Below are 25,176 nucleotides of genomic sequence, written 5' to 3'. Positions count from 1 at the left end.
ATGAAGAGCAGGACTGAGGTTATAATTTCTCCTAGCAGTTTATGGTGAGCTGATAAACACTTTGAAGACTCCTGGAACAGGGTTTAAAGCACCTTTGACACAGCTTTTTCAATGAGTGTCCTGCCACTCCTCACACTGCACCTGCAAGTAAAGCCTCTGCAGAGCTGCCAGCTGGTGTGTTTGTGAATCTCATGTGTGCTGTTCAGGGTGTCCAGGCTCTGTGTGCTCACTCCATTCTCTTCACAGGTCACTGTTCTAGATAGTTCTATTAAAATGGAACTCGCAGCTGTTTTTATTTTGCTTGGTTTTAACTTTCCTCCTGCTGGGAATGTGGCAAACATGAAAAAACAGATGTTTTCCCTTTTTCCCTGCTTAGTTCATGTGTTCTCTCTCTAGTTTTTCAAGCCTTCGATGTGGTTTATCTGGTTGCTGTAGGCTTCTAAACAGCATAATGAAATGAGGCAAGGGTTCAGGCCAGAAAAATTTACATTAGGTGCAGTGTTCATTGTGCTATGTGTGATGGAAACATTTCTTTGTGGTAGCCCAGTCTTCGAGTTCAGGCAAGACGTGATTGAAGAGACTGTTTTTGACAGATAATCTGCTGGAGCTCACACTTCCATGATGGGGTGATGAGAGGAGCTGTGTAACCTTCTCATTATGGAGCGTAACCTTCTCATTAAGGAGGCAGATCTGTTCCCACTGCATGTTACTTCCCCCAAAGCAGGGAAAAAACAAGGACCCAAGCAGGGAAGATTATCCCTCTTGCCACTTACCATAGCTCTAAAGGATGTGTCCTTGTTTCAGTCAGCACTTTGTTTTTCAGAAAGATGATAGAAGAATATGAAGTCTATCTGGTCTTCTGTACAAAGTAACTAGTCCAGCTGCCCAATGCTTAATTCCAGAAAACTTAGTAAGAAGAAGTGAAGTGGTACAATGACAGATGTCTGGGCAGGCATCTCACTCTTCTTCCTCCTGAATAGATAAATGTTTACTTCAGCTGGCAAGCCTCCAAAATAGAAAATACTGTGCAGATGTCAGCCCCTAGGCTTTTGGAAAGATTTTGAGATTGTTCTGCATATTAATCTCTTTCTTGAAACCATGAATAAGCCTTGTCTCTGCTATCTGATAGGAGATGGTTGCAGAGATAACAGAGTGTTTTGTCCTGATGCTGTTACTTGGCCACTCTCACCTCTTTCTGGTTATTCTGTATGTTGTAGATATGCTAATCATTTCATACAAACAAAATTAGTTGGTAATAAAGTCCAGAACTTGAACTAAGGAATTTAGAGGCTAAAGATCTTTTCATTTCTAAAATGGTATGAATTTCAAGTTTTCTTCCTGCCACCTCTGACAGAGAGACATTTGAGGAGAATGCTCCATTGTTGATTTACTGTCAGCTTGCTAAAATCCCATAATCCAGTTTACCAGGCAGCATTTCAGTGCATTGAACACAGTCTGTCCACCAAAGCATTTATGGTCACCTCAGTTTACGTAATGTGACTAGGATGCAGTAAAAGAAGAAAAGACTTCAGCAGCAATGGCTTTACTTTCAGGTGAAAATTTGATGGGATAGGAGAACTCTGCTGAAGCTTTTAAGAGCCCAAGTTCTGTATGAATCCATCTGTGTATAAGACATAAGAAGAGTGAGATTTTTGCATTTCAGCTTAACTAGTAGTTCTTTTCATCCCCTTGGGACTCAAATATAATTTGTAAAACACATGTGGAATTTTGTTTTCTTACACTGTCTTGGGCACGAGGAGGAATCTGATCAATGGCTCTTGCTCCTATAAGTTCTTCAGAAGTCCCTAAGGAATGTAGTGCTACAAGGCATGCAATTTCTGTTTGCTTTGGCAGTTTGTTGGGGTTTTTTAACTTGTAACATCATTTTTCTTAGAAAAGATGGTGATGGATGAGGATGTATTGCACTGCTTCAGAAGAAAAAAAGAGATCTTCATCTCTGAATGGACATCACAACAGTCAGGAATAAGGCGAGTTGGTAGGGTCTGTAGATGTGCAACATCTCATGTCCAAACTAGGTGGGATGATGAAGTGATTTTACACTTGCAGGCAGTAAAGGAAGACGTGTAACTCCAAGGCCATTACCTCAACACAAGTACATTATCATGCCTCTGCTATCTGACCATTGCAGTGGTGCTGAGTTAGTGTCCAGGAAGAAGTCTGGTACTTCCATAGATATGCAGACCACTATGCAATTTATAAAAATGTAAAGTTGGTCTTTTTCATGGGAGTTCCATTTAACCTTGGCCTTTCCAGTTAAAATTTAGATTAAATTTTTTCTCTGGTAGTGGCTAGAAGCTTTTCATTTTCTTCCCTATGCCACTTTAATTTTCGTTGACCAACATTACAAGAAAGTGATGTTATGCTTTTTCTTTAGCGGAAACTGTGATAATTAAAAAACCAGTTTCAGTAGTTCTTTTTGGCGATCTTCACTAGCAAGAATACAAATTGTAATTATGTACTACATAATGTATTACAAAGTTGCTCATTCACAGAAGGAAAAACAAACACGACTACAGTGTAGCGAAGGTTTAGCTCCTGCGCACAAGCTCATAAAAGAAATGCCTTACAGCAGTACTAAGGATTTGTTCAGAAGCTTAATGATGTCTGCAGGCACACACCAAATGGTGTCAGAACTGAGTGAAGGGATTAACAAAGATGGTATTTTCTTGACCTACTCCTATTCATCACTGGCAAAGGAGAGGTGGTTAGATCTAAAAGCCATCATTGTCAGACATGCTGGGTTTGTGTTTGCCAGCTCTGTGTGGTATTAGGAAAAATGGGGTGGGTGAATGCTGGGCTAGTGACTCATGTCACACCTTGTGCCACAAGGTCATATGCCTTTGCAGCAGCTGCCCCTGCAGTGCCCGGTGAAAGGTCTGAGTAGCCACCCCCACCACGGCTGCCACAGACTGATGGATCATTTCCTGTGTTGCAAGAGCCTGTCTTGCTTTCCCCATCTCTCTTTCTTATGATGACTAATTTGAAACAAAAATAAAATAAATAAAAATCCAGTTCTTACTTAAATACTCTATTTCAAAATTTGAAGTGAACTTATGGCAACAATTTCTAAATTCCAAGTTTGCTATAAACTGAAGTTCAAGCAAAATTATGCTGTATTCCTAAATTATTTTCAAATGTTGAAGAGTTAAAAAAAAATTCTATTCTTTAATGACAGCAGTAATAGGGAAGAATAATCTTTGTCTTGGGACCGATTCAAGTGACATAAAGATATCAGGCACACCCTATTTGCTTGTGTTACAAGCAAACTATTATAAAGGTTTTATGATGGTTTTATCTGACAGCTTTTAGCAGCATTAGAGGTGAGGGAAGCTGGAGGAAAGTTGCAAAGCTACTTACATTCAATAATTTAATTAGGTGAGATCTAAATTTCATGTAGCATTGTGCTATGCAGACTTAAAATACGTGTCAGTTGAACCTGGCCTCCTTAATTATACTAGGTGACACTGAAGAACACTTTCTTAGGAAAATAATTGCTTTATAATATTGATTAAATTGAAGTAAATTATTAAATATTATAGAAATGATAATTTAGATCATAATTTAAAAGGAGAATTACTTCAAACATCATGAAAATCCATAGAAACCATTTATAATCAGTAGAAAAGATCAGAATTTAATTAAATTGTGGACTAAACACAGTATTTACGTCTTTAATGTCCTCTGGCACACAGGTGGGGAATTTTTAGGCAAATTCAATTTATGCATTGATGAATCACACCTGACCTGCAAAAAAATCCCCCGGAGTTTCATGATCCTAAGTAGGTCTGCCAGGAGTCACTGACAGTAGTCCTGGCTTTAGATGTCCATCTCCCATCAAATCAGAGCTGTCTTAATTAAGGTATATCTTACTTTTTGACTTAAGACTTCAAATGTAAAGGAAAAACTAATTTTTTTTTTCTTTTGGAGACAAACACTAGGAAAATACTGCTAGTGCTGTAATGTCATCCACAGAAGCCAAGTCACACCTTTCCACAAGACTGAGCACAAGCGATGCTCGTGTTTCTTCAGGCACTATTTCTCAAAAGGTTATTAGATTTCCTCTTGGGCTCATTTTCATGCAAATACCTCCCGTAAGCAGTGTGTTGGTTTCTACACCTCACTATTCCAGACAGACCAGAATCCCTCCCTTGGGTTATAGACAAGCTCTAAAACTTCAGCCTCAGAATCTAGACCAAAAGGTTCTTTTGCCTGAGTTTTCTTTTGCAACAAGCATGAATGTCAGAATGTTAAGACAGCTTCCTGTACATTTCAGATTTTGAGAAAAAGCACAGTGCTGTTTTTGGCTACAGTAAAAGAAGAAATTAAGCGTATCAAATTGCTTAAAAAGATAAAACTCTCTGAACAGGCTACTTACAACTGACATGATCCAAAGATTTCTTCCTTTTAAGAACTACAGATGTCCCTCCAGCTGTAATAGTGCCAGGAACTAAATTGTGCCTTATAATCTTTGGGCACAAAGGAGCTGCAACAACGTTCTTCAAAATCCATGCTTTCTTCCCTCTGTTTGAAGAGTCAAAAAATACTACAGTGTGTGACAAACATAAAAGTAGCACTGGCTGCAGTAAGTGGCCAATAGGTTACACCAACAGAACCACTTCAAGTGTAGCCAGTATCCTCCAACTGGGAAACACCCCCAAAAAGGTGCTAGCCAGTGAAAATGAGAAGCATCTTTGCAGATTTTTTTACAGAGGAATATGTACTCACTTACAAAGGAAATTGTAACTGTAACAAAAAAATATTTATAGTACTCTTCACCAAGGTGTTAGTGCAGAGGTACTAAAATATTTCCATTATCATGGGGAAAAGTGAGAGTAGTCAACTTGTGAGGCTAGAATTTTATTGTTCATAGGTCAATACATAAACATAACATATTTGCCAGAAACTGAAAATAAGACCTGCTGACATTAGGTCAAAATTTTCATGGCCCAAGAACTCCCCTTTTATTCCAACATACAGCAAAAGAGTATGGAAAGTATAAATTTCTTACTGTTAAATCAATTTTACTGTTAGGGAACATTTCTTTTAGACCACATTTAACAGATCAATTTGGAAAAGAAGTAAACAGTCTAATGATGCACACAACAGTAGGACCAATTTATGATCCTGGGGTTTACAGCATGACATCCTGAATTCCCAGTTTCTGTGCCAATTATACAAACTTCCAAGAGATGGCCACTAGGAGCTCTTCTGGACAGACCTTCATCTGCAGGACAAGAATTCAGCCACCAGAAGAAAGACACAGCTCTATTGCCATTCAACAGTTTTATAAATCTAGTATCAAAATAAGCTAGCTATTATAGCCAGTCAACATTAAAGCAAGGAATTCTCATGTGTACTCCAGAAGGAGACTGAAGTTCATATGGGATAAATGCTGCATAGTTCCCATATCTTGTCTCCTTTACACTTTTTGGTCATCTAACCTGTGAAATCCTGCTTAACCTTTTCTGATATTTCTGCCCAGGTCAAAGTCATGATTGCATTTAGGGTCATATACAATTTATTCAGTTCTTCCGAAGATGCCAGTAAAATAAAATTTATGAACCTTAACAGAAAATTGATGCATCTAAGCAGCACTTCATGAAGTACTCCTATCTGCCTATGGGATACCAGTTCAAAAATTACTTTCTTTACTATGCAACAACAATTAAAAAAAAAAAAAAGAGAAAGTAAGAGTTGAACTGCCATCAAACCCCTTAAAAAGCAGGTAGGACTATTTTATTCATATATTAAAAATAATTTACTTTCCCAAAATAATGTACAATTAGAAGAAGCAGTTCAGACTATTTTAAACACAGAGCTGGAAAGTGTTTGAAGAAAAACTAAGACTGAATCACATTGCACTGAACCAATATGCTGAAATGCTTTAAAATTCTCACTTGGAGCATTACTGCTTTAATCATGAATGTTTATTTAATATGTGCACTAGGTAGGCTGTCAGACAGTTGCAAAGTTGAGTCTCTGTTTACTTTTTCCTGCCACTTCCACCACCTGCAAGCATGGTGGCCACCCGAATGAAGATGTTCAGTGTATCAGTGTAGATACCCAGGCATCTAGGAAACAAGAAATTACAGTTACTGCTGTTAAACAGACACAGAATGATTTGGTGTTTCACACCATTATACTTCATTTTAGAAGCCTCATGAACTATCTTTACAAAACCCAGCTATGACTGCCCTCAGTGCTTTGTATGTCAAAGAACACCTGTGTTTTGTTCTACCACCTCTGCCAGCAAGAACTATTTACAGAAATCCTAACAGACAGTATCCTGCTCTCATACAGGAGCCTCTGCTTTTATATTGAACTTTGATCTGCGTATCTCCAAGAATTTTCAAGAAGATCAGTATTACTCTGCTTTAATTAGAATAAAACAGAACCAAAGGAAGTAAGAATTTACCTAGGATCAGACAGACATTTACAAGAAAGTTACTTGTTATTCAGACTTGGTCTTTACTAAAGAGTCAATCCTTCCTTCCCTATCACACCATCGCAGGTTTTCTATTTAGTGACAAGGACTAATAAATATTAAATGACTACGGGAAGATTAACTTCCTCTCAACTGATACTGACAGTTATTTTCAGAAAGCAGGTATAAATTCTGCCAGCAATGCTTTAGAAAACCAAAATACATTTTAGAATGCATTGCTGGAGGCATGTGACATCACACGCTCAATTCTGTTTCTCACAATGATTTCAGTTTTAACTTCAGCAGCTATTTTGTTGCTGTTGTTTTCAAACGCTGTGATTCTTCACATTGAACAGCAATACACTTTGAAAAGGCTCTTTTCAAAGCATGCTTCAATGTAACTTGAGGCAAACTCCTACCCAGCCCCCAGAGCAGCTGTGGTAGCAGAGAACACTTACGCGTTGATGGGGTCGTATTTGACGACGCCGTAGAGGGGCAGAGTCTCAGCCCGTTTGATCACCAGCTGTGTGTCATAGAGCAGGAACATGCCAAACAGCACCAGGCCACCATAGACCGCCACCGAATACAGCCCGGCACCAAAGGCAGAGGTGGGAGGCAGGAACATGGATCCTGGAGAGCAATGGACAAAGGTGGCAAAGATCATTATCTGCTACTCTGGGTTAGCTCAAACTCCAGTCACTGGAGCACACATTGTCCAGTAAGCATTCAATTCAATTCTCAGTCTGTGGTGTGTGTTTGATACCAAGAGCTTTAGCATGCACACTGAAGATGTCACATACACAACCTGACCTGTTCATTTTGAACACCCCAGGGAACTGTGTGCATTTTTCTTCAGGTGAAAGTACCTATGACTACAACAATGACTAAAACACATGAAGGAAAACAAGTGGCTTGAGCACTAAGATCACATTTACTGCCTTCCCTACTCACTGGCAGTATCTAAAACATAAGGCACCCCTATCAGCTGTTTGCCAGACTAACATCTGCCAGAACCATAACTTCAGGTTCCTTTTCAAGAACAAATACGACAGAACATTTTCTGCTGTACTGGAGTTGCAAGGGCTGTATTTAAGGCAAATCTTCACTGAGCAGACCAGCCTGCAACTGTGAGCTGCACTGTAGTAGCTTAAGTTCATAAGCCACTTTATATGACAGAACTGAAACAGTATCTTACCGATTGAAGAAGCAATAACAAAGCCTAAGCCTATGCCAAGTGGTGCTCCCATGTTCAGGAATTTTTCACTTGGAGCACACATGGCCACAGTTGAGAGCCCCCCAACAATTCCAGCAGTGTACCAGGCAGCTCTGATCAGCAGAGGACCACCAAGGAAGGCCAGAGGAGCCACCACTGCACCCATGACACCTAGGCAAAGCAAAACAGAACACATATAACACTTGAAACACCACATGCCAAACCCACTTGATTTTCATCTCCAGCCAGATGGCATGGCTCAAACTAACCCATGCATGACAAAACACCAATGCACTTGATTGTACTCTTATATAGAAGGGAGCACAATAAATTAGCAACCTTATGCACTTTTATTTAGCACTAGAGCACTTCAGAGAGCTCATCTTGGGAAAAAAAGACTAACAAAAGTCAACACACTGATTGGCTCATAACAGAGCTGGTAAGAAGAGATATTTAGCAGGGACTTATCAACTACATAATAGCATTAGGAGCGTGCAACACTGAAAAGCAGGACAGACTTCTGATACAACAATCAGTTAGGCAAGTAAGTCAGATTTTTTTGCTAGAGGCTTGTAGGAAATGTGTATCTAGCCTATTAATATCTCATTAGGTTTTTTCACTTAATAACAATCACTACAATAAACATAATTTCTTCTTGGCAGACATGTTAGCTCTGGAGAGGCAAATATGATTCCAGTGCCCAACCTCCACATGTCTTTTCTGAATTTCAAAATATTTCTATCAAAACAGTTTTAAAAATGAGAGCCATTATTATTTGAAGTTGGTATCATTAGTGAGAGATTGAGATGTGTGTCCATGAGGTATTTCAGCTGTGAGCACAGATCAAAAGTAAACTAACACTAAAATCTCTTTTTTTTTAAGTCAGGTTTCAAATGCCTCCAATCCTGCACAGCTGAAGAATGGTTACTGTAGGCAAGAGCACTCAGAGAAGTGGTAGTGTTAGAAAGCAGTGACAAAACCAAAGCAGCCATGAAACCATCTAGTTCCATTTTCAGTGTGGAGTGTATGCACCCCAAGTTAAACTTGAGCATGACTTTCAGAAGACTACGAAAAAACTAGACTTCTGTTAAGGACACTTAAGACATCTTTCCCTGACATTCAGGAATTATCTCTGAAAAACCTCAACTCCCCAACAGCAGTATATAAAAATTTACTTTAAAGCCAGAGTTTTATTAAAGTAAGCATCATTTGGTCACACTGAAGCACAGACATCTCTACAACAAACACTAAATCCACATACCTGAATGCAGCATCCACGCTGCATGTTTAGCTACGGGATTATGTTCATAGGATATGGTCCTGACCAACATTCCAGCACCAATCATAGCTGCAAAAGTTGCACCAATTGCCTGAAGAAACAGCATTACAGAGCTCAAGTTAGCATATGGACATATGGTCTCTGTTCTAATCTCCTAGTCTAAAAGTTGACACAGATTCTGAAAACAGCAACCTAATTCACAACTGGAGGGAATATTCATTGATTCTACTCCTGAAAGGTTACAGTCAAATGTTTGCAGATCTTAGCTTGCACTAATTTTCATTTATTTTTAGTCAGTTTTCTAGAAATCCAAAGTGAACTATGAAGAACTATGAACTATGGCAACTAGAAGAACTAGAACTATGAACTATGGCACCTGTCTTGGCTGTGTAAAGTAATAAAAGGAAAACTCATGGTTCTGCCTCTCACTCTCATGAAGGTACCTCAATTGTGTTAGCCTTCCTTCTTCTCTTGTACATTTCTCCACCCAAAACCAACACCTAGTTTACTGGCTTATGCTACCAGTGATTTTTTTAATCTCAGTGCCTCTTCTTATTCATGATTCCAAGCAGAATCATTCAACATCTACCAAATTGGTCAGAAGTGTACAACTTTTATCACCAATGATGCCTAAGTTATGTAGGTGTTGGCATTTAACTGTTACTGTTTCACTCCATGTAACACTGAATACATACTAAGCCTACCAGTATTGTTTCAGCCTTGGCAAACAGAGACAGCTTTAAAAGTGCCACAGGGCAGAGTAAGAATGCACAGGGATAAAAGTAAGAATGCTCAGTTTCTCTTTACAGACAGCAATAGAAACTGTGCCATTACCTTTAGGTAGCTATTTCTCAGAGGTTCTTACTTGCACATATAGCTGGTAAGGGTAGCATAGTGGTTTTTGCTCATGTAGTTTATCTTTGACAAACCATCAAAACAGTATACAAAACACATGTCAGAATGTGACTAGAATCACCAAATCTTACATCATAAAGTATCATCAGGATACCTGAATAGTCTCTATGGATAAGGACACTAATGTAGGTTAAGTTTTGCCTTACTTTCCACCAAGTAGTTAGATTTCTTAGATTTTTTAATATCAACCGTCATTTGGTGGCATTCCTCAGCAAATACTTTTATTTTGATAATAAAGCTTACCAGCCAGGAGCCCTTTGTCATGAGGTTCATGATTGCAGGAGTTCTGCTCACTGCTGCAGCAGACAGAGCTGTCATGCCAATGCTGCCCGCAAAGTACATGTACGTAGAGTGAATTCTGTCCTTCACATACTGTGGCCAAATACTGCAAAAGAAGCAGTCATACAGAGCTGTGCAGTTACCAGGTTCACAACAGAGAGCAGCTAAAAACACAATCAAGCTGTTCAGTGCATTCATAGCCATGGATATAAGGGAGGTTTCATTATAATGATGAGGTCTAGCAACTTCTGCCATGAGTTTACTTTACAATGGGGAGTGAACTTGTCAGTCTTGCTGATTTAATCTAATATTAACTCAGTAGAAACACTGAAAATTACAAATAATGCTGACTATAATTCAATTCTAAGCAGGAAGCACGCATAGAAAACAGAGTAATGAATACTTTTAACCACAGGAGAAATAAAAAAATGATGTGTGTATATAACAAACTGGTTTCAGGTAAAAGGTCTACAGAATGTGTACTGGCACTAAGGAGCCTGCTGAGCAGCTCACAAATTGCTGAGTCATAGTGCACACGGTTATCTGACACCACAGGACACAAACGTCATTTTGCGAGCTCTAACAATAGCAACAGACCTGGACATAAGTGAGTTTCTGCAATATCATTTGCTCACACTATAGAAAGAAAACTTTCCCTGCTAACACTAAATTTGAACTCAGTGCATATATTTTTTCCCATTTCACTCTTCTGACCTGTTAATCAAGACTTGTGCAGAAAAAAAATAGACACAGCTCTATCTATAACAAGCTTCTCATAAACACAAATGGCACATGTTCATTATAAATGCTGACTGCCATTTCCAACTGCAAAATAAAGCAAAATATCCCCAACACACTTCTCCCAAGCCCATGCTTATTACTACCCATCTTTCAAGTCTAACTATACAGTTTTGCCATTAGCCAGGGTTTTTTTTTGACCAAGAAGCAATTCACTGAAGTTTTAAGAACACACTTATTGTATCAAAGTTTATGCCAAGATACTGTGTTTAATGGAGACTTTTTTAACAGCTCTATTAAAGCTGCATGAACAGTCTCACACAAACACCAGGGAAACTGGTCTTAGCAATGCTTTTCAGAAGACCACACTTCCTAAGTTATCTGGAGCACACCTCACAAGACAAGTTTATATAGTCTTCACATTAGATTTAGCAAATCTCAGGCTACTACTATCCGTTTAAGGCTGAATAATTCTAATTTTGCTTTAAAAACCTGCAGAGACACAGGTGGGGGTTTACTCTTCAAAGCATATTAAAACCTGAGTGTAGACTGGGCGATAGCAGCTACAGAGGAGGTTTGCTCCACTGGAGAGGTAAATAAACCACGTTACTTACGCAGCCCTTTCAATAGCCCCAGTCTCACTGGACAAGCCCATTCCATAGTAGCACAGGGCTCCCAGACCAACAGCAGCCCCTCCAGCAAGAATGAATTTCCCCAGGCGGTCAGCTGGGTAAAGAAATAAAAACAAACACTCTCATTAATGATTTTTCTTTGACAGTTAACAACATCCTCATGTAAATTTTGATCTATCTGCAATGGCTGCTCCACTTTACCCCTCCTTCTAAAAGCTTCACTTCATCTCAAGCCAGTTCACTACCCGTTTCAGTAGTGAAAAACATATTCCTTTGAGGAAGTTTTAAGTTCAGGTTGAAAGATTCTCAGTATTTAAAGCAGAGCACCTCTACCTTTAAGTGCAGCTTCTGCAGATGGCTCAAACGCTGCATCTTTCACATCCTGGCCAAGTTTTCCACGCCTTGAACCCATTCTTGCTCTGGTGGCATAATTCTGTTAAATTCAGAAATAACATAAGAAATATTTAATGAAACAAAATAGAAGATAGTCTTACCTACTTACTTGCTACACATAAAAATGTTAATTAATCTCTTATTAATCTGTGTTTACCTTCATACATACAAAGCAACTGTGCCCAAGGAAAACAAGTGAACGTTAAAGTTTAGGAACCTTTGTGAAAAACATTGACATATTCTAGAAACACAGAACCAATGCAGTGATGCTGGAATATTCAGACTGCATTTCTTCTACTTTAGTCCCACTGTACCAAACACTGCCACAAGCCTCTCTGTTAAATATAAAAACATAATCATTACTTTTTTGTTTTGTAAAAAAGCCTTTTGCTTTCTATGCTAAAACACTCTTTGTGCTTCAATGTAAAAAAAATTCTGCACAATACTTTTGTGCTATTTTAGAGACATTAAAGCTGGAAAAGCAGCACAGATTTCTTGCTTTCAAGTCTAACCTTGATTTATGGAACAAACCTTGAATGAAGGCCTAGAAAATCAAGATTTTTAAGGTCAACAAGCTCCAAGTGATTATGCTGCTCAAAGTCTTAGTGAGTTGCAGGAGCAACAGAGAATACACTCAAATTCAAAAACAACTTTATGTTTTCTTACCATTTTTTACAGGAATTTTTAAATTAAAATTGCATCTGAGCAGTCAAGGACTCACATCAAGCTGTGAGTTTGTTTCAACACTAAAATACAAAACCTACAAGCATTACTCTCATCAGGCATTAGAGCACTGCAATTCAAGGGGTTTACCACAGCCCTTCAGTCTGGTTGTGCTTGGCAGCTAATGAAATCCAGCCCAATGCTAGAAAACTCACAAACAAAAAAGCCCACCATGTACCTACAAACTTAGAATGCTTGAGAGGAAAATATAAAAGAGGTGAAGAATTTGCTACTAGCACTTTTATCAAGATGGCAGAAGAGTAACAGCAGCCCCTAAGAGTTGTGAGCTGCAGGTCTGAGACATCCTCTCTCAGAGAAGGATAAACAGTGTCTCAGGATAATGAGTGTGGTTTTTAAAAATGCTGCTGAGATCTTTGACTGTCCTGCCATAGCTCAGAAATTGCTCTAATCTACACTACAGCTCTAAACACATATTTGGATTAAAATAATCGAAAAGAAAGTGTTTATATTAATGTTATATTTAAGACTCTAACTTGGGAACAGGCAGACAGGACAAGAATTTCTGTTCCTCCCACCTTACCTAGTAAGGCCTGCCCATCCCTAACTACCTCTTTTGCCCATTAATGTCAAGACACAAGTCAGTCATTGAAACAGAAGATTTCATTCTTCTGCTCCAAAACTGCTGAGTTTTAACTGAAGAACATTTTTCCTTCAGTAAATTAGAGCAGGTGCCTCAAACAGGCAGAAGGCTCATGCTCATTCACATCAGGTACTCCAGCAAAGTGATTCTTTTAGCAATACACCAAACCCTTTAAAATATGTGCAATCAGGGCCATCAGAAAGCACTGCCTTACCTGGCTAGGCTGCCACAGCCTGTATGCTTTTATGCTGGAGCTCCTCAAGGCTGGAGAAGCCTGAGTGATGGTGGGGCGGATGGTCTGGCATGGCAGTGCCCTCAGGCACACCAGCCTGGCAGCCAGCATGGTTGCTGAGATAACTTAACACACTGTGTTCCTGCAAATGCACAAGAAAATGTGTTTTGCTGTTTTGTTACATGGTTTTCAGACAAGGTACACGAACTACTTACTCTCAACTACAACAGAAATAATAGAAACCAACCAATCAATCAGAGATTATCCACAGTAAAAGCAATATTATCACTGAAGTACTGTAATAGGAGATAAGAACTTCTTAAATACACAGTTTAACTGTTTTACCTGTATTTATACCAGTATAAGTCTTTAATCAGAGATTTCTCTCTCACAACTCAAAAACAGACTCATGTTCCACTTTTCATAAGTACAAATTCAATCAAGACCTTCTACGTATTTATGTTTGAGTTACTTCAGCAACTAACCTTCATTTTGAGACACAACACTGCATGACTACTCTGCCCTCCAAATTTACTTAAAACTCCACAGAAGTATAAACCCAAGTGAGCAAACAGCACAAGATGTATGGTGGAAAATAGTCAGCGACCAATTTTAAGCCGTCCTTTAAAGAATCAGTTAGCTATATGGGCACAGCATTCAGTCAAGGTCACAGCCCAGAACCCAGCTTCAGATCATCCTAAGCAATTCTGACTGCAAAACAGTGACACCACTCACGGGTAAATCCACAGCACCAGCAGAACCAGCCTCTGTGTCCCACTGGGAGCATGAAAACTGCTAGCTCACTGCCACAAATGGTGCACATCATACAAAAAATCCCAAGGCCTTGGAGTCACTTTAACGTCCTTTAATTACAATTACACACATCCCTTGATATCACGGAACACCCCAACTATCAGTGCCTTTTTTCAAATGACCGGTCATACCTTACGTGTACAGTGATCAACATAAGCTAAGAGTATTCTAAAGAAAGGCAGGTTTAAACACGGGTGAGAGACAGGCACGCACAGCACTGGACAGCTCGCATGAATCACAGAGCAGTGACTGAGAATATAATAACCCTGCTGCTAGAAAGTGCCTTTGCTCTGCAGCAGTTATGAAATGCCGCTTTTGTAACGGGAACTATTCACGAGGTTCGTCCCGACTGCCACCAAACGCAGCTCTCCCACAGGGATGGCACAGCGGGAACTCACAGGGCCAACTCGCAGATTTTACCTTTCCTTTTCGGGAACGGGCATATAGAGAAAGGCAACTTCAAGTGTTTTATCAAGAGCAAGGAGGGCGGGGAGCCGAGAGTTAAGACCAGAACAACACTCCCACACATTAACCGGCAGTAGCGTAACGTAGCGCCGGGGAGTCACTGCCACACCAGAGCGCGCACAAACCCCTCCCAGCCCCAACAGGGCGGCGCCCGACTGAGCCCGGGCCAGGTCGGGCCTTCTCCGGCTTTTTCCTGCCCCCGCCCCGGTCCCCAGTGGCCCCGCACCTGCCCGGCCCAGCGCGGTCCCGCCGCCTCCTGCACGCTCGGCCCCGCTCCGCCGCCGCACCAGGCCCGGCCCCCCGGCAGCGGAAGTGACGCCGAGCCGCCCCGCGCGGCCCCGGCGACTGGCTCGCTCTCGCCACGTGACCCAGAGGCCGCGGTCGCCATTGGCCGGCGGGGCGGTGACGCGCACGCCGCCATCTTTGGCCGGGGCAGCGATGGTTCTGGAAGCGCGCGGGGCGGGCCCGGGCGTGCCAGTGCCGGGGGTGCGTGAGGGCGCAATGCCGCAATAGAGCGGTGCCGTGGCTGCCATGAGTGTCCTGAGAGTGCAGCGTTACATTGCCGGCACCCTGACCGTGCCTGCACCCAGCTCACGGCCTGTGCCGCCTGTGCAGTTCAGTCTCGTCCTTCCCAGCGTGTCAGGCAACTCAGGAGCTTTGCGGTTCCTGCCCTTACAGCACAGTACTCTCTCTCTGTAACCCCTCTGCAGTTACGTCTCTCTTCCCTGTGGGTAGAGTGCATGCTCTAAGGCTGGTGCTCACGTGCTGGATGAGCTCAAAAAGCAGCGTTGTGTATGTAAATTATAAAAATGGACGCTGCCCGCTCTAATCCCGGCCTTGCAGGGGCTCTCCACAGCCCTTCCCAGGATAAGCGTTCCGTTTTGGACTGAGCTGTCTCTACTGGCAGCTTCCTTCCAGTCTCACTCCAAATGGAAATCTGAGATTTTTTTCCAAGCTGAATCCTAAACTGAGCATTAGGAAGGACAGAGCAGCACTTACCTGGACTATCAAATCCTCAAATTGATACCAAATTTTGGTTTGGGAGCCCCTTTCCAGCTCCACTCACCAGCCACAGCTGTGTAGTTTCTTTCAACCTTAACACAATGGGCATGGTTCTTCACTGCCAAGTAAAACAGACTGTGAAGGGTCTTCAGCAGGATCAAATACAAATATAACAAAAAAGATGTGTTGAATATAGAATTAAGTCCAGAAACAGAATGAGAGTTACAGATATGCTTTTGAGAATTGTGAGGTTAGCCTTTCTGTATCTCAGAGTCTCCTTGTTTAAACTATAAGAAAAGAAATTCAGTTACCTGCTAGTTCATAAAATGAAAGTCAAGAGAGATTAGATATGGAAGAGATCTGAAAGTGCAGCAGCATGTAAGATCGTGAGGAAGAATTTGAATGTAGAAGAATGAAGCAGAATACATGACAGAAGGGTGGAAATTCCATCAGAGGAGGCCAGACCTACTGGGGTCTGAGATCTGATTCTTACTTACTCTGACACTTGTTTGATTTCTGTTGGAGTAAGTGAAAATCCAGAGCTTTGGTTTCTATTGTATAGAGGTCTCCTACAACACAAGAAAAAAAAAAAAAGTCAGTTTCAGGCCATAAACATGTTGTTTATTTAGAGACTTGTAGTGCTTATTTCAGAGTTTGTAACACTCTATAATTGTTAGGTACTAAAGGACTAATTATAATAATTAATATTTAAATTTATAATTAAGTTATTAATAGTAATAATTTATGCAAGGAATCAAACTTACCTCTTTTACTACAGCATATAATCATGTAAAGAACTCTCCTGAGACTTTCAAATAAGATACTCATCCCAGCTTTCCCCAAACTGTTTCTTAAATAGATAATTTTGTCAGAAGCGACCCAAGTTTCCTCAGGGCCCACCCTGCAGCAAAGTCAGCTGTAGAAGCCTTGTCACAGAAATTTCCTTTTCTCCTTGATGGTGAACACCTGTAAATGCTCCAAGCTGGCCAAATCCATGTGTGAGTGGGGCAACAGCAGCCCCTGAATCCCGGGGATTTCTTGGTTGGAAGTGGCTGCTTGGATCCTGCCTGGGCTGTTCCTGCACCTCTCTCTGGGGCAGGACTTTGGTCCCTGTGTCCCTGGTGATGCTGCAGAGCTGCTGAGCTGTGCTCTGAGCACTGCAGCTCCTGTGACAAGAGCAGGGTAACAGCAGGAGGAGAGGCCTGGAGGGGAGACAAACGCCCCCATCACAGAATCACAGAATAATGAGGGTGGAAGAGACCTCTAAGATCATTGAGTCCAACCTATGCCCTAACACCTCAACCAGACTATAGCACCAAGTGCCATGTCCAGTCTTTTTTTAAACACATCCAGAGATGGTGATTCTACCACCTCCCTGGGAAGAGCATTCCAGTACTTTGTTATTCTTTCAGTGAAAAATTTCTTCCCAATATCCAACCTATTCCTTCCCTGACATAGCTTGAGACTGTGTCCTCTGGTTCTGTCAGTGCTGCCCAGTGGAAGAGACTGACCCCACCTGTCTGCAGCCTCCCTTCAGGGAGCTGTAGAGAGCAATAAGGTCACCCCTAAGCCTCCTCTTCTCCAGGCTAAACAACCCCAGCTCCTTCAAACGTTCCTCAGAGGGTTTGTGTTCCCAGCCCCTCACCAGCCTCATTGCCCTCCTCTGGACGTGCTCAAGCACCTCAACATCCTTCCCAAACTGAGGGCCCAGAGCTGGACACAGCACTCAGGGTGTGACCTCACCAGCTGAGCACAGGGGAACAATGACCTCTCTGCTCCTGCTGGCCACACAATTCCTAATGCAGGCCAGGATACCATTGGCCTTCTTGGCCACCAAGGCACATTGCTGGCTTTTGGGCTCCCGAGCACTTCTCCTCCCTGGGGCTGTGCTCAAACACTCCTTGCATCCAGCCCCTGCTCTGGTGCTGCTCAGCACCTCTGTTCACAGCCTGGCTGGGGGCACAGAGCTGCCCTCAGGGCTGCAGTGGCACAGGACTCGAAGGGTGGTTGTGCTGCCATCCAGGGGGAAGACCTGCCAGAGAACTGGGCAAACAGCAATGTCATGCACCTCAGCAAAAGGGAGTGCAGAGCCCTGCACCTGGGCAGGGGGAACACACCCACCAGCACAGGCTGGGGCTGTGCAGCTGGAGAGCAGAAGGATGCAGGCACACCAGAGAAAGTCCCCAGGGGCCACTGGCTGCCAAGGACAGAAGAGAGGGCTTAGGGCACTTTATCAGTGTGTGTAAATAGCTGATGGCAGGGAGCAAAGGAGCCAGACTCTTCTCAATGATTTCTGGTGACAATAGCCAATGGACATAAACTGAAATATGAGACTTTTTTTCTTTAAGTAAGAATTTTTTAGTGACTTTTTTCTTTTTTACTGTAAGGGTGGTTGAACAGTGGGACAGGTTGCTCAGAGCATTGTGGAATCCTATGGAGATTTTCAAAAGCTGACTGGACATAGTCCTGAGCAACCTGCTTGTGCAGGAGGGTTGGCCTAGATCATCTCCACAGGTCCCTGCCAACCTCAGATATTCTGTGAGTCTCTACAAAGTATTGATGATTCCTGAAGGATCTGAAGCACTTTTGGCTTTTTTAGGACTGATATGCACCAATAAGAGGTATTTGGAAAACAGTTGTAAAAAAAAGCTATTTTCAAAGCAACGAAAACAACAGTAATAAAAAAGAAACCTCATGAAGATACTGTTTTTTGAAAATAGGTGAACAATTCCTTGGTAATCAAAAGTATCAACAGGAAAACTTGTACTGAAAATTCTTACTTGTATGTAAAAATTTCTTACATTTTTTTCAGTAGGCCATGTTTTTAACAACATGTTTTGCATGTGTTGGAAATCTTACATTTCTCTAGAGAAAGTCAAATAGAGTTTGATATTAGAGGGTTAACTTCTAATTAGAAATTCTACAAGATCAAAAAATGCCATTATGAGGGGACTTGAGTATCCTGAGGCAAGTGTGAAGTCAGGCTCCAAACCCTTCCTCTCATTCAGGCAGGAAGCAGGTGAGGAACAGCCCCTGTTCACCTGCTTCCCAGCCCTGCTAGTTCCCAGCAGTGCCATTCCCATAAATGCCAGGGCTTAAGGGATGGTGTTCTCTAACTGCAATGCCCCAGGGGAAAGCTGGTCTGACTGCCTGACTCCCAAAGAGACTCCTCCAGTCTCTGCCCCCCACGTCCTGCAGGAGAAACATCCTGTGTTTTCAACAAATAAAGTTTCAGAGAGAAATAGTTTCTGAAGGGATACTGTTGCCTTGCCCTGACCGTGAGGATCCCGAGTAATGCTGGCGTCTTCCAGGAGACACCACGGCTGTACATTCAACCAACCAGGCCCCCTGCCCTGCCAGCCACCTGCACCGGGACAGCAAAAGCACACTTACAGTTAGCTCTCTGCAATCCTGGAATGCCACGGGAGCCACAGCAAGCCCATTGTTGTGCTAATAAACAGGGTCAATGTCAGTTCTGAAGCTTTTAACTTGGCAGCTCTGGCAGCCTCCTGCAAGAAAAAAACATCTCAGTCATTCACATGGCTGTGTTCAACAGCAGGAATGAAATAAATCTGTGCTTAGCACCATTTCTCCTTAGGGTAAACTTTGCCATTGAAGTTTTCCAATTAGCTCTGAAGTAAAATATTTTGAAGGTTTTTTGGCTGTGCTGACTCCAGCACTCCAGATATCTCTCCCAGCAGAGTACAGGGGACTTTTGGACTTAATCTGTTCCTGGTATTCATGTGACAAATGAATATTCATTAGGCACCATGTTCTTACTTTAGATTAGATATCATTAAACACTGCAGTGGGGAGGGAATTTGGGGAGACAGTACTGATGACTTTCTTAAATCCTGGCAAGAAAATAATGACATTACATAGAATATTACTTTACCATGGAAGAATAAGTCCTTCTGTGCAGGAATTTGTGCACCAAGAGCAGTGCCAGGAGTGGAGCAGTATCCGTATTTTCTACAGGTGTGATAATTATCAGGATCTTGGATTATTTGGCCAGATCTCAAAACATCTCCAATAGACAGTAGCCTCGTTTCAGTGGTACTGAACTGTGCTGGCTCTGAGGTGTATTCCTCCTTTCTGGTGTGAAGTTTTCACCTTGCTTGTTTTAAAAATTATTTCACTGAAATTTGTACTGCAGCTTGTATATTTTGAGGACTTTCATATATATTTACATTAAGCAAAAGTAATTTCAGTCTGGAATTAGAGAAAGGTTGTCTGCTATAAAGAATTTTACATGTTTTATCTGGTGCTAAAATAAAGTGAATCCATCATGGCAGACACTTGTGGTGTCAAATAGTGTCTTCTGGGCTATTTAAGGTATAGCTGGATGTTTTTGTGTGTAAAAATGCTGTTTTGAGCACAGGAAAAATATCCTGTAATTACCACAGACATTTAAAAAATAATTTATATATACATTTGTATAAAAAACCATGTAAGAATGGAAAACAAACTATCTGTTTGCAGTCTCTGCATCAGACTGAAAAATCAAACAATAGATCTCAAACAACAAAAAGAGCAACTTTTTGAAATGTGTGTTTTCATACTGCTAGGGTGTTCTGCTGTTGTCAGTACTTTTCATGACAAACAGTGCTCTGAGCACTCACAAGTTTGCTTTCCATGCACTCTGCAAACTTCAAACTTAGAACAGAAAAACTCTTTCAGGTAGAATGCGTGGAAATCTGCGTGCCTGGGAGCTTTGTGGGAGAAATAGGCTTTTTTGGGGGGTTTCTTCAGTCAATACAATGTTTTCCTTCTTGGGCATCATAAAGAAAGGAGCATCCTATCAGGCTATGTTGATAAAGAAGCTTATGTTCTTCAAAGCCCTAAGGGAGATAAAAACTCTAAACATCCATATATGCTGAAAAATTCCTGCATTCAGTTTTTTGATCATTCATATTTAGGCCATGTTTTCAGAAATTACTTTGTTTTTCTATTTGCTGAGAGGAAACATCACCCACATTGTATTGAACATTTTTTTGTAGGTTCAATTCTTTATGGCCATATCTATAATCCTGTTGAAGTTGTGCCTCTAATCTGCATCTGCTCCCTCAGGGAAGAGGCACAGCTCCCTCTGCCTTTAGCAGTATTAGCAGTACCCCTTGTTTGGCCTGGCACCTCCATTTCCTCTTTCTCCCTTTCCCAGCATGTGCCCACCTGGCCTTTTCTCACCTCTTGTGACATTCCCTTGGCCTGCCCTTGGTCACAGCTCCACCACTCCTGTCCCCTGCCAAACCTGCCATGTTTTATCCTTGCTTTCACTCTGTCCTTCCTCAGTCCCTTTCCCCTTCTGCACTGTCCCTTGTGTCCCAAACCAGCTGGGATTCATTCTGCCCTCTGCAATTTGTAGCCATTTAAACCAATGCCTTTTGCCCTGTCAAGTGTCAATGCTTAACTTTATCAACTACTAAAATAAACTTCCAAAATCAGAAGTTTGATATCAAGACCTGTCTTCTCCATTGATTATATAATTTGTGTCTCATTTGGAGAATGGGGGCTAGAGAATGCATTTCTATTCCCAGATTTACCAAGGCTACAATACATGAAGGTAAATAAACTTGGATGTCAAATCACCAGTTCAGTAAATAGCTTGAGCTTGTCAGTAACTCTGTGAGTAACACTCCCATGTATTAAACTCAGAGTAGATGCCCAGAACTTGTTTCTTTAGTTACTCAGGAGAAGAGCTTTGGTTTCTCAAGTGCTCAGAGATAAATGAAGATGAGTGCTTTGGTGAACAAGGACCTGACATTGTTTGGCTACAAACGAATACATGAGATAGAACATTTTGTTCACTCAAAATTCTATTTGAATAAATTGTACATAGAAGGACATTTCTTTTTATTGAACCCTGTTTTAGAGGCTATACCATGAATTATTTATTTACATCAAACAATAAAAACACTAAAACAATTTAAAATATTTTTCAATGAAAGGGTGAAATGTACGTTTACAGCCTGAGACCTCTCAACCTCCAAGAAATTGCTATTCATTTTGGTTAAATACAATAAATACTCATTCTCCTAAGTGCCTGTGAACTCTATGCTGCAGCAAAAAAATGACCCAGGGCTTTGTCTGAAATTGCTGCTTGTGCTTTCTAATTACTTTTAACATGCAGAGCACTGTTCTTCTCCAACTTCTTGAAAAAAAAAACCTATTTGAAATTCAGTAAGCTTTGATTTAAAGTGATTGGTTTCCACCTGGATGGAGTGAAATTTTCTACTTGCAAAGTTTATTAGTACATTAAAAGATGCAAATTAATTCATAATTCTTTCAGCTCATTCTCTTGGGAACAATTATACAAGGAAATTATTAATGTACAAGAAAACAACAGTTAAAAATCTCAAAGGGCAACAGAGGTGTGGAATATATAAAAGCATTTAGACCTAGCTAATAGCAGAATTCAGTTATAATAATAACAGTTCATAAACTAATTTTAATTTTTCTCTATTTGTAAACTGATGGCAGCCACATGGTGCAGACAGGAATTCAAAGGCTGGCAAAAGGGGTTTGCAGTCAAAGGCCCTGTTCTCATTGAAGGGCTCAGGAAACTCAGTGTGAAGTTTTGAACTTGTGCTACCAGGTTTCCAAGGATCCCAGCCAAAGGTGAGGCATCAGTGAGCTCAGCTGTGCCCATGGCTCTGCCCACACATCCCAGGGGACTGCAGACCAGGCTGTCATCTCAGTGTAAGCCTCAGCACTCTGATAAACAAGCCCTGTGCTTTCCATCTGGATAATGAAACCCCCCGGGATCCAAGCAACATCTGATGAAAAAAGAGCAAACAGACTTGCTTTTTAGGCTTCTTTGATCCACCTATTTTTTGTCCTTTTATTTAAGGTGTTAAACAACTCAGCTACTTTCCGTTTTTCTTTTCATAATTTATCCAGCACACTTTTAATATTACATATCTGATGAAAATTTCAACTATTTTTACAATCAGAGCCATAACAGAGTCTCATCACCAGGACACCTGTAGTGACTCTGGGCTGTCTGCTTGCAGCACTCCCTGACATATGGCTGTCAGTGAAAAGACTGAGAGGGAAACACATACTCTCAAAATATTTTAAGACAAGCAACACTACTGAGAGAAGCTCATCCTAAAGAACTTGCCCTTTTGTAACTTTAAGCAGAGCCACATAAACATAATACAGATCAAACCTCTGCTGACATAGTTTAATACACTGGGACAGGACAAACAGAGGCCTCACATGAGCTGAGAACAAGATTATGTTATGGAGATGCAGGAGTAAAATAATTGATGTTAGACTTGCTCACACATGCCTTTCTCTACGGACTCTAAGGAGTACTGTTTACAAATGAAAAATGTTTACATTTAAAAAAAAATATGCTCTACAAATATTTCTCTCTGTTTTCAGAATAGCATAAGAACTGAAATAATAAATATCTAAATAACATGGACTGACAAAATAAAATCCCTAAGAAGACAGAAATCCAGATTCTAAATACAGCAATATTTATTGAATTTTCTTGTGACAGTGGGCCACTTCCAAAACATCCTCCCTGAAAAAAATTCCCAAATTCCAAAAGAAAGACTTTGTTTTGATGAAGCATAGAAAGGAAAAGATAAGTTTCTACATGTTAAAAAATGGTAGTGTTGAAAATGCTGGACGAATTCCTGCTCTGTTTTGCTTTTGCAGTTGCATGACTAATGAATGTATTTGCTTTTGCCAAGTGAAAATAAGCTTCCAGGGAACAATTCTATTTCACAATTCAGCTAAAACTACTGAGAGAAATCACTGATTATTACCCATCTAATGCCATCACTGTATATTTAGAAGAACATATGGACTCACTGGAACAATAATTAATGTAACACCCCTGTGCAACTCAAATTCCACTAGCCTCTTTTAACTATTTTATTCTCTGCTAGTTTCTGCTAGAGACTGAAAACCCCATGAACTGAGAGAGAAAGAGGTGTTAAAGAAGAACAGGAAGAACATTTCTGAGTGAGAATACTGACAAGAGGCCATTATGGTTAAACAGATTTCAAATGAAAATTCAATTATTTTAAAATGCAGACCCATTTTTTTCCTGAGGACAGAAGAATAACAGTTATTTTTAATGTCATGTTTGTTTTTGCCCTTAAAAAAACCAAACCACCAAAAACCCAAAGCCACAATATAGAAAACTCCAGAGAAAAGATGATGTCCTATGAAGAGGTTTGTGATATGCAGGGGGTAATAAGAGAGTAAGGATAGAGAAGGTTTTTTATAAGCAAAATTTTTATCCTCTAAGACTTTGCTTGAGGCTGTGAAATGTGAAACAAGCTGATGGCATCAGTTTGATTCTGAAGGGTCATGTACCTACATGAGAAAGCTGTGATTTAACTTAACTTGGGATGGCATTTCTGTAACTTTAAGGACAAATAGGACAGAGATAGCCCATGTCACCATTGAAGTGATTTCTTGTAAGGCTAGCACCAAGGTTCAGTGGCTGAGATCCCTCAGCTGGTGCCTCTGTGATATGCCTCTTTGGCAGCAAACCAACAATGTCAGCCTAGCCTATAAATGTAAGTGCCAGATCCATTTTTTCCCTTTGAAGTGCACAATCCTAAAGGACCAGGGCAAAGCCCTGGAGAAAACAAAATTGCAGTTAAAGATCATCATTGTTCTCAAGAAATTACTTTAGTAGCTATTCTAATTAATCATGGTCATTCCCTGTCTGTATAGGGACAGAGAGAAAAAATGTCACATAAGGACAGTCTTTCAGAAGGAGTTTTCCCCCTTCAAACACAAGCATAGAGGCTTGACTTAACATCCAAACTCAGAAGGCTGCAGATAAAAAGGTGAGAGCTCCTCTAAATATCAGGCTCTTGTTTGGTTACCGTGTTTTTGGGATTTGGCCCTTAGCACTGTTGTCATTCAGAGACTTGCTGCTGATTACTACCAAAACAAAACCTGTGATATAAAAGTGTGAAACTGTGAGACACTGGGAGAAATCATTGTGGAAATGCAGCAATGCCTCATTGATCCAGTGAATTCACTTAGGCCACTGAAGTGTTCCCATCCCTGTTATCAAAGCATTGCTCATCTCCCAGAGCTGGCCAAGTGAGACATACCTCAGGTGCTGCAGTTTCCTTCCCAGTAACCAGAAAGCAAATGAACTGAAATTTTGAACCTTAGCATGAAAAATAATCTTTTCTTTGAAATGGATATTGTCTAAGCTGTGATGAGAAATAAGAACGAGTACCATAAAATACCTTGGTTTAGTTTTCAAGATATTTATGGGAAGATTTCCTTATTGCTAAATGATGGAGAACAGTTACAATCTGTTATAGTTAATTTACTACTAGATAAGTGAAAATGTGCTAAGAGCAGCACACTTGTTAAATTAAAGCTCACTTAATGATTACACAGCACTTGGGAATAACATCTAGTTAAAGAATAAGCAGTAATGGATGTTTTCTATAGAA

At 40.8% G+C, this 25,176-nt stretch overlaps 2 protein-coding genes and 1 long non-coding RNA gene across 5 annotated transcripts in view; all 3 read right to left on the bottom strand.

Annotated features, from left to right (window-relative positions):
- Window positions 1–4,736, bottom strand: part of CDHR1 (cadherin related family member 1) — a 73,056-nt gene extending 68,320 nt beyond the window's left edge. The window contains exons 1-2 of the mRNA XM_054637540.2: window positions 4,397–4,736; window positions 774–972 (exon numbers count right to left, since the gene is read on the bottom strand). The gene's annotated coding sequence lies outside the window, so the exon portion shown is untranslated. The remainder of the gene's footprint in view (window positions 1–773; window positions 973–4,396) is intronic.
- A 126-nt stretch (window positions 4,737–4,862) lies between these two features.
- On the bottom strand, window positions 4,863–15,092 carry GHITM (growth hormone inducible transmembrane protein). 2 transcript variants are annotated; one of them, XM_054636917.2, is made up of 9 exons: window positions 14,955–15,092; window positions 13,433–13,592; window positions 11,835–11,934; window positions 11,484–11,595; window positions 10,096–10,237; window positions 8,920–9,028; window positions 7,641–7,829; window positions 6,904–7,075; window positions 4,863–6,092 (listed from the first exon to the last, which is right to left on the bottom strand). In XM_054636917.2, exons 2-9 carry the CDS (start codon window positions 13,559–13,561, stop codon window positions 6,005–6,007), a joined length of 1,041 nt encoding a protein of 346 aa, XP_054492892.1. In that variant the 5' UTR covers window positions 13,562–13,592; window positions 14,955–15,092; the 3' UTR covers window positions 4,863–6,004. The 2 variants fall into 2 exon arrangements, with proteins under 2 accessions (XP_054492892.1, XP_054492891.1); XM_054636916.2 differs by lacking the exon at window positions 14,955–15,092 and adding an exon at window positions 14,684–14,810.
- Window positions 15,093–16,226: 1,134 nt separating this feature from the next.
- LOC143694826 (uncharacterized) overlaps window positions 16,227–25,176 on the bottom strand; it is a 123,631-nt gene continuing 114,681 nt past the window's right edge. For both annotated transcript variants that reach the window (XR_013183543.1, XR_013183542.1), the window contains 2 exons: window positions 19,124–19,239; window positions 16,227–16,299 (listed from right to left, as the gene is read on the bottom strand). This is a non-coding gene — a long non-coding RNA (uncharacterized LOC143694826). The remainder of the gene's footprint in view (window positions 16,300–19,123; window positions 19,240–25,176) is intronic.

Source organism: Agelaius phoeniceus, chromosome 9, assembly GCF_051311805.1.
Source record: "Agelaius phoeniceus isolate bAgePho1 chromosome 9, bAgePho1.hap1, whole genome shotgun sequence".
Lineage (NCBI taxonomy): Eukaryota > Metazoa > Chordata > Aves > Passeriformes > Icteridae > Agelaius > Agelaius phoeniceus.
The sequence above is the reverse complement of the archived record's forward strand: the minus strand, read 5'-3'. Positions and strand labels throughout refer to the sequence as shown.

What these genes read in the sequence shown, in the direction of transcription:
- GHITM (XM_054636917.2), bottom strand. Translation starts at nt 13,561, where the DNA reads ATGCTGGCTGCCAGGCTGGTGTGCCTGAGGGCACTGCCATGCCAGACC. An exon ending in GGCTGTGGCAGCCTAGCCAG is followed by an intron (nt 11,935 to 13,432) that starts GTAAGGCAGTGC and finishes TGAATTTAACAG; the next exon opens with AATTATGCCACCAGAGCAAG. An exon ending in TGACAAAGGGCTCCTGGCTG is followed by an intron (nt 9,029 to 10,095) that starts GTAAGCTTTATT and finishes CTGTTTCTTCAG; the next exon opens with GCAATTGGTGCAACTTTTGC.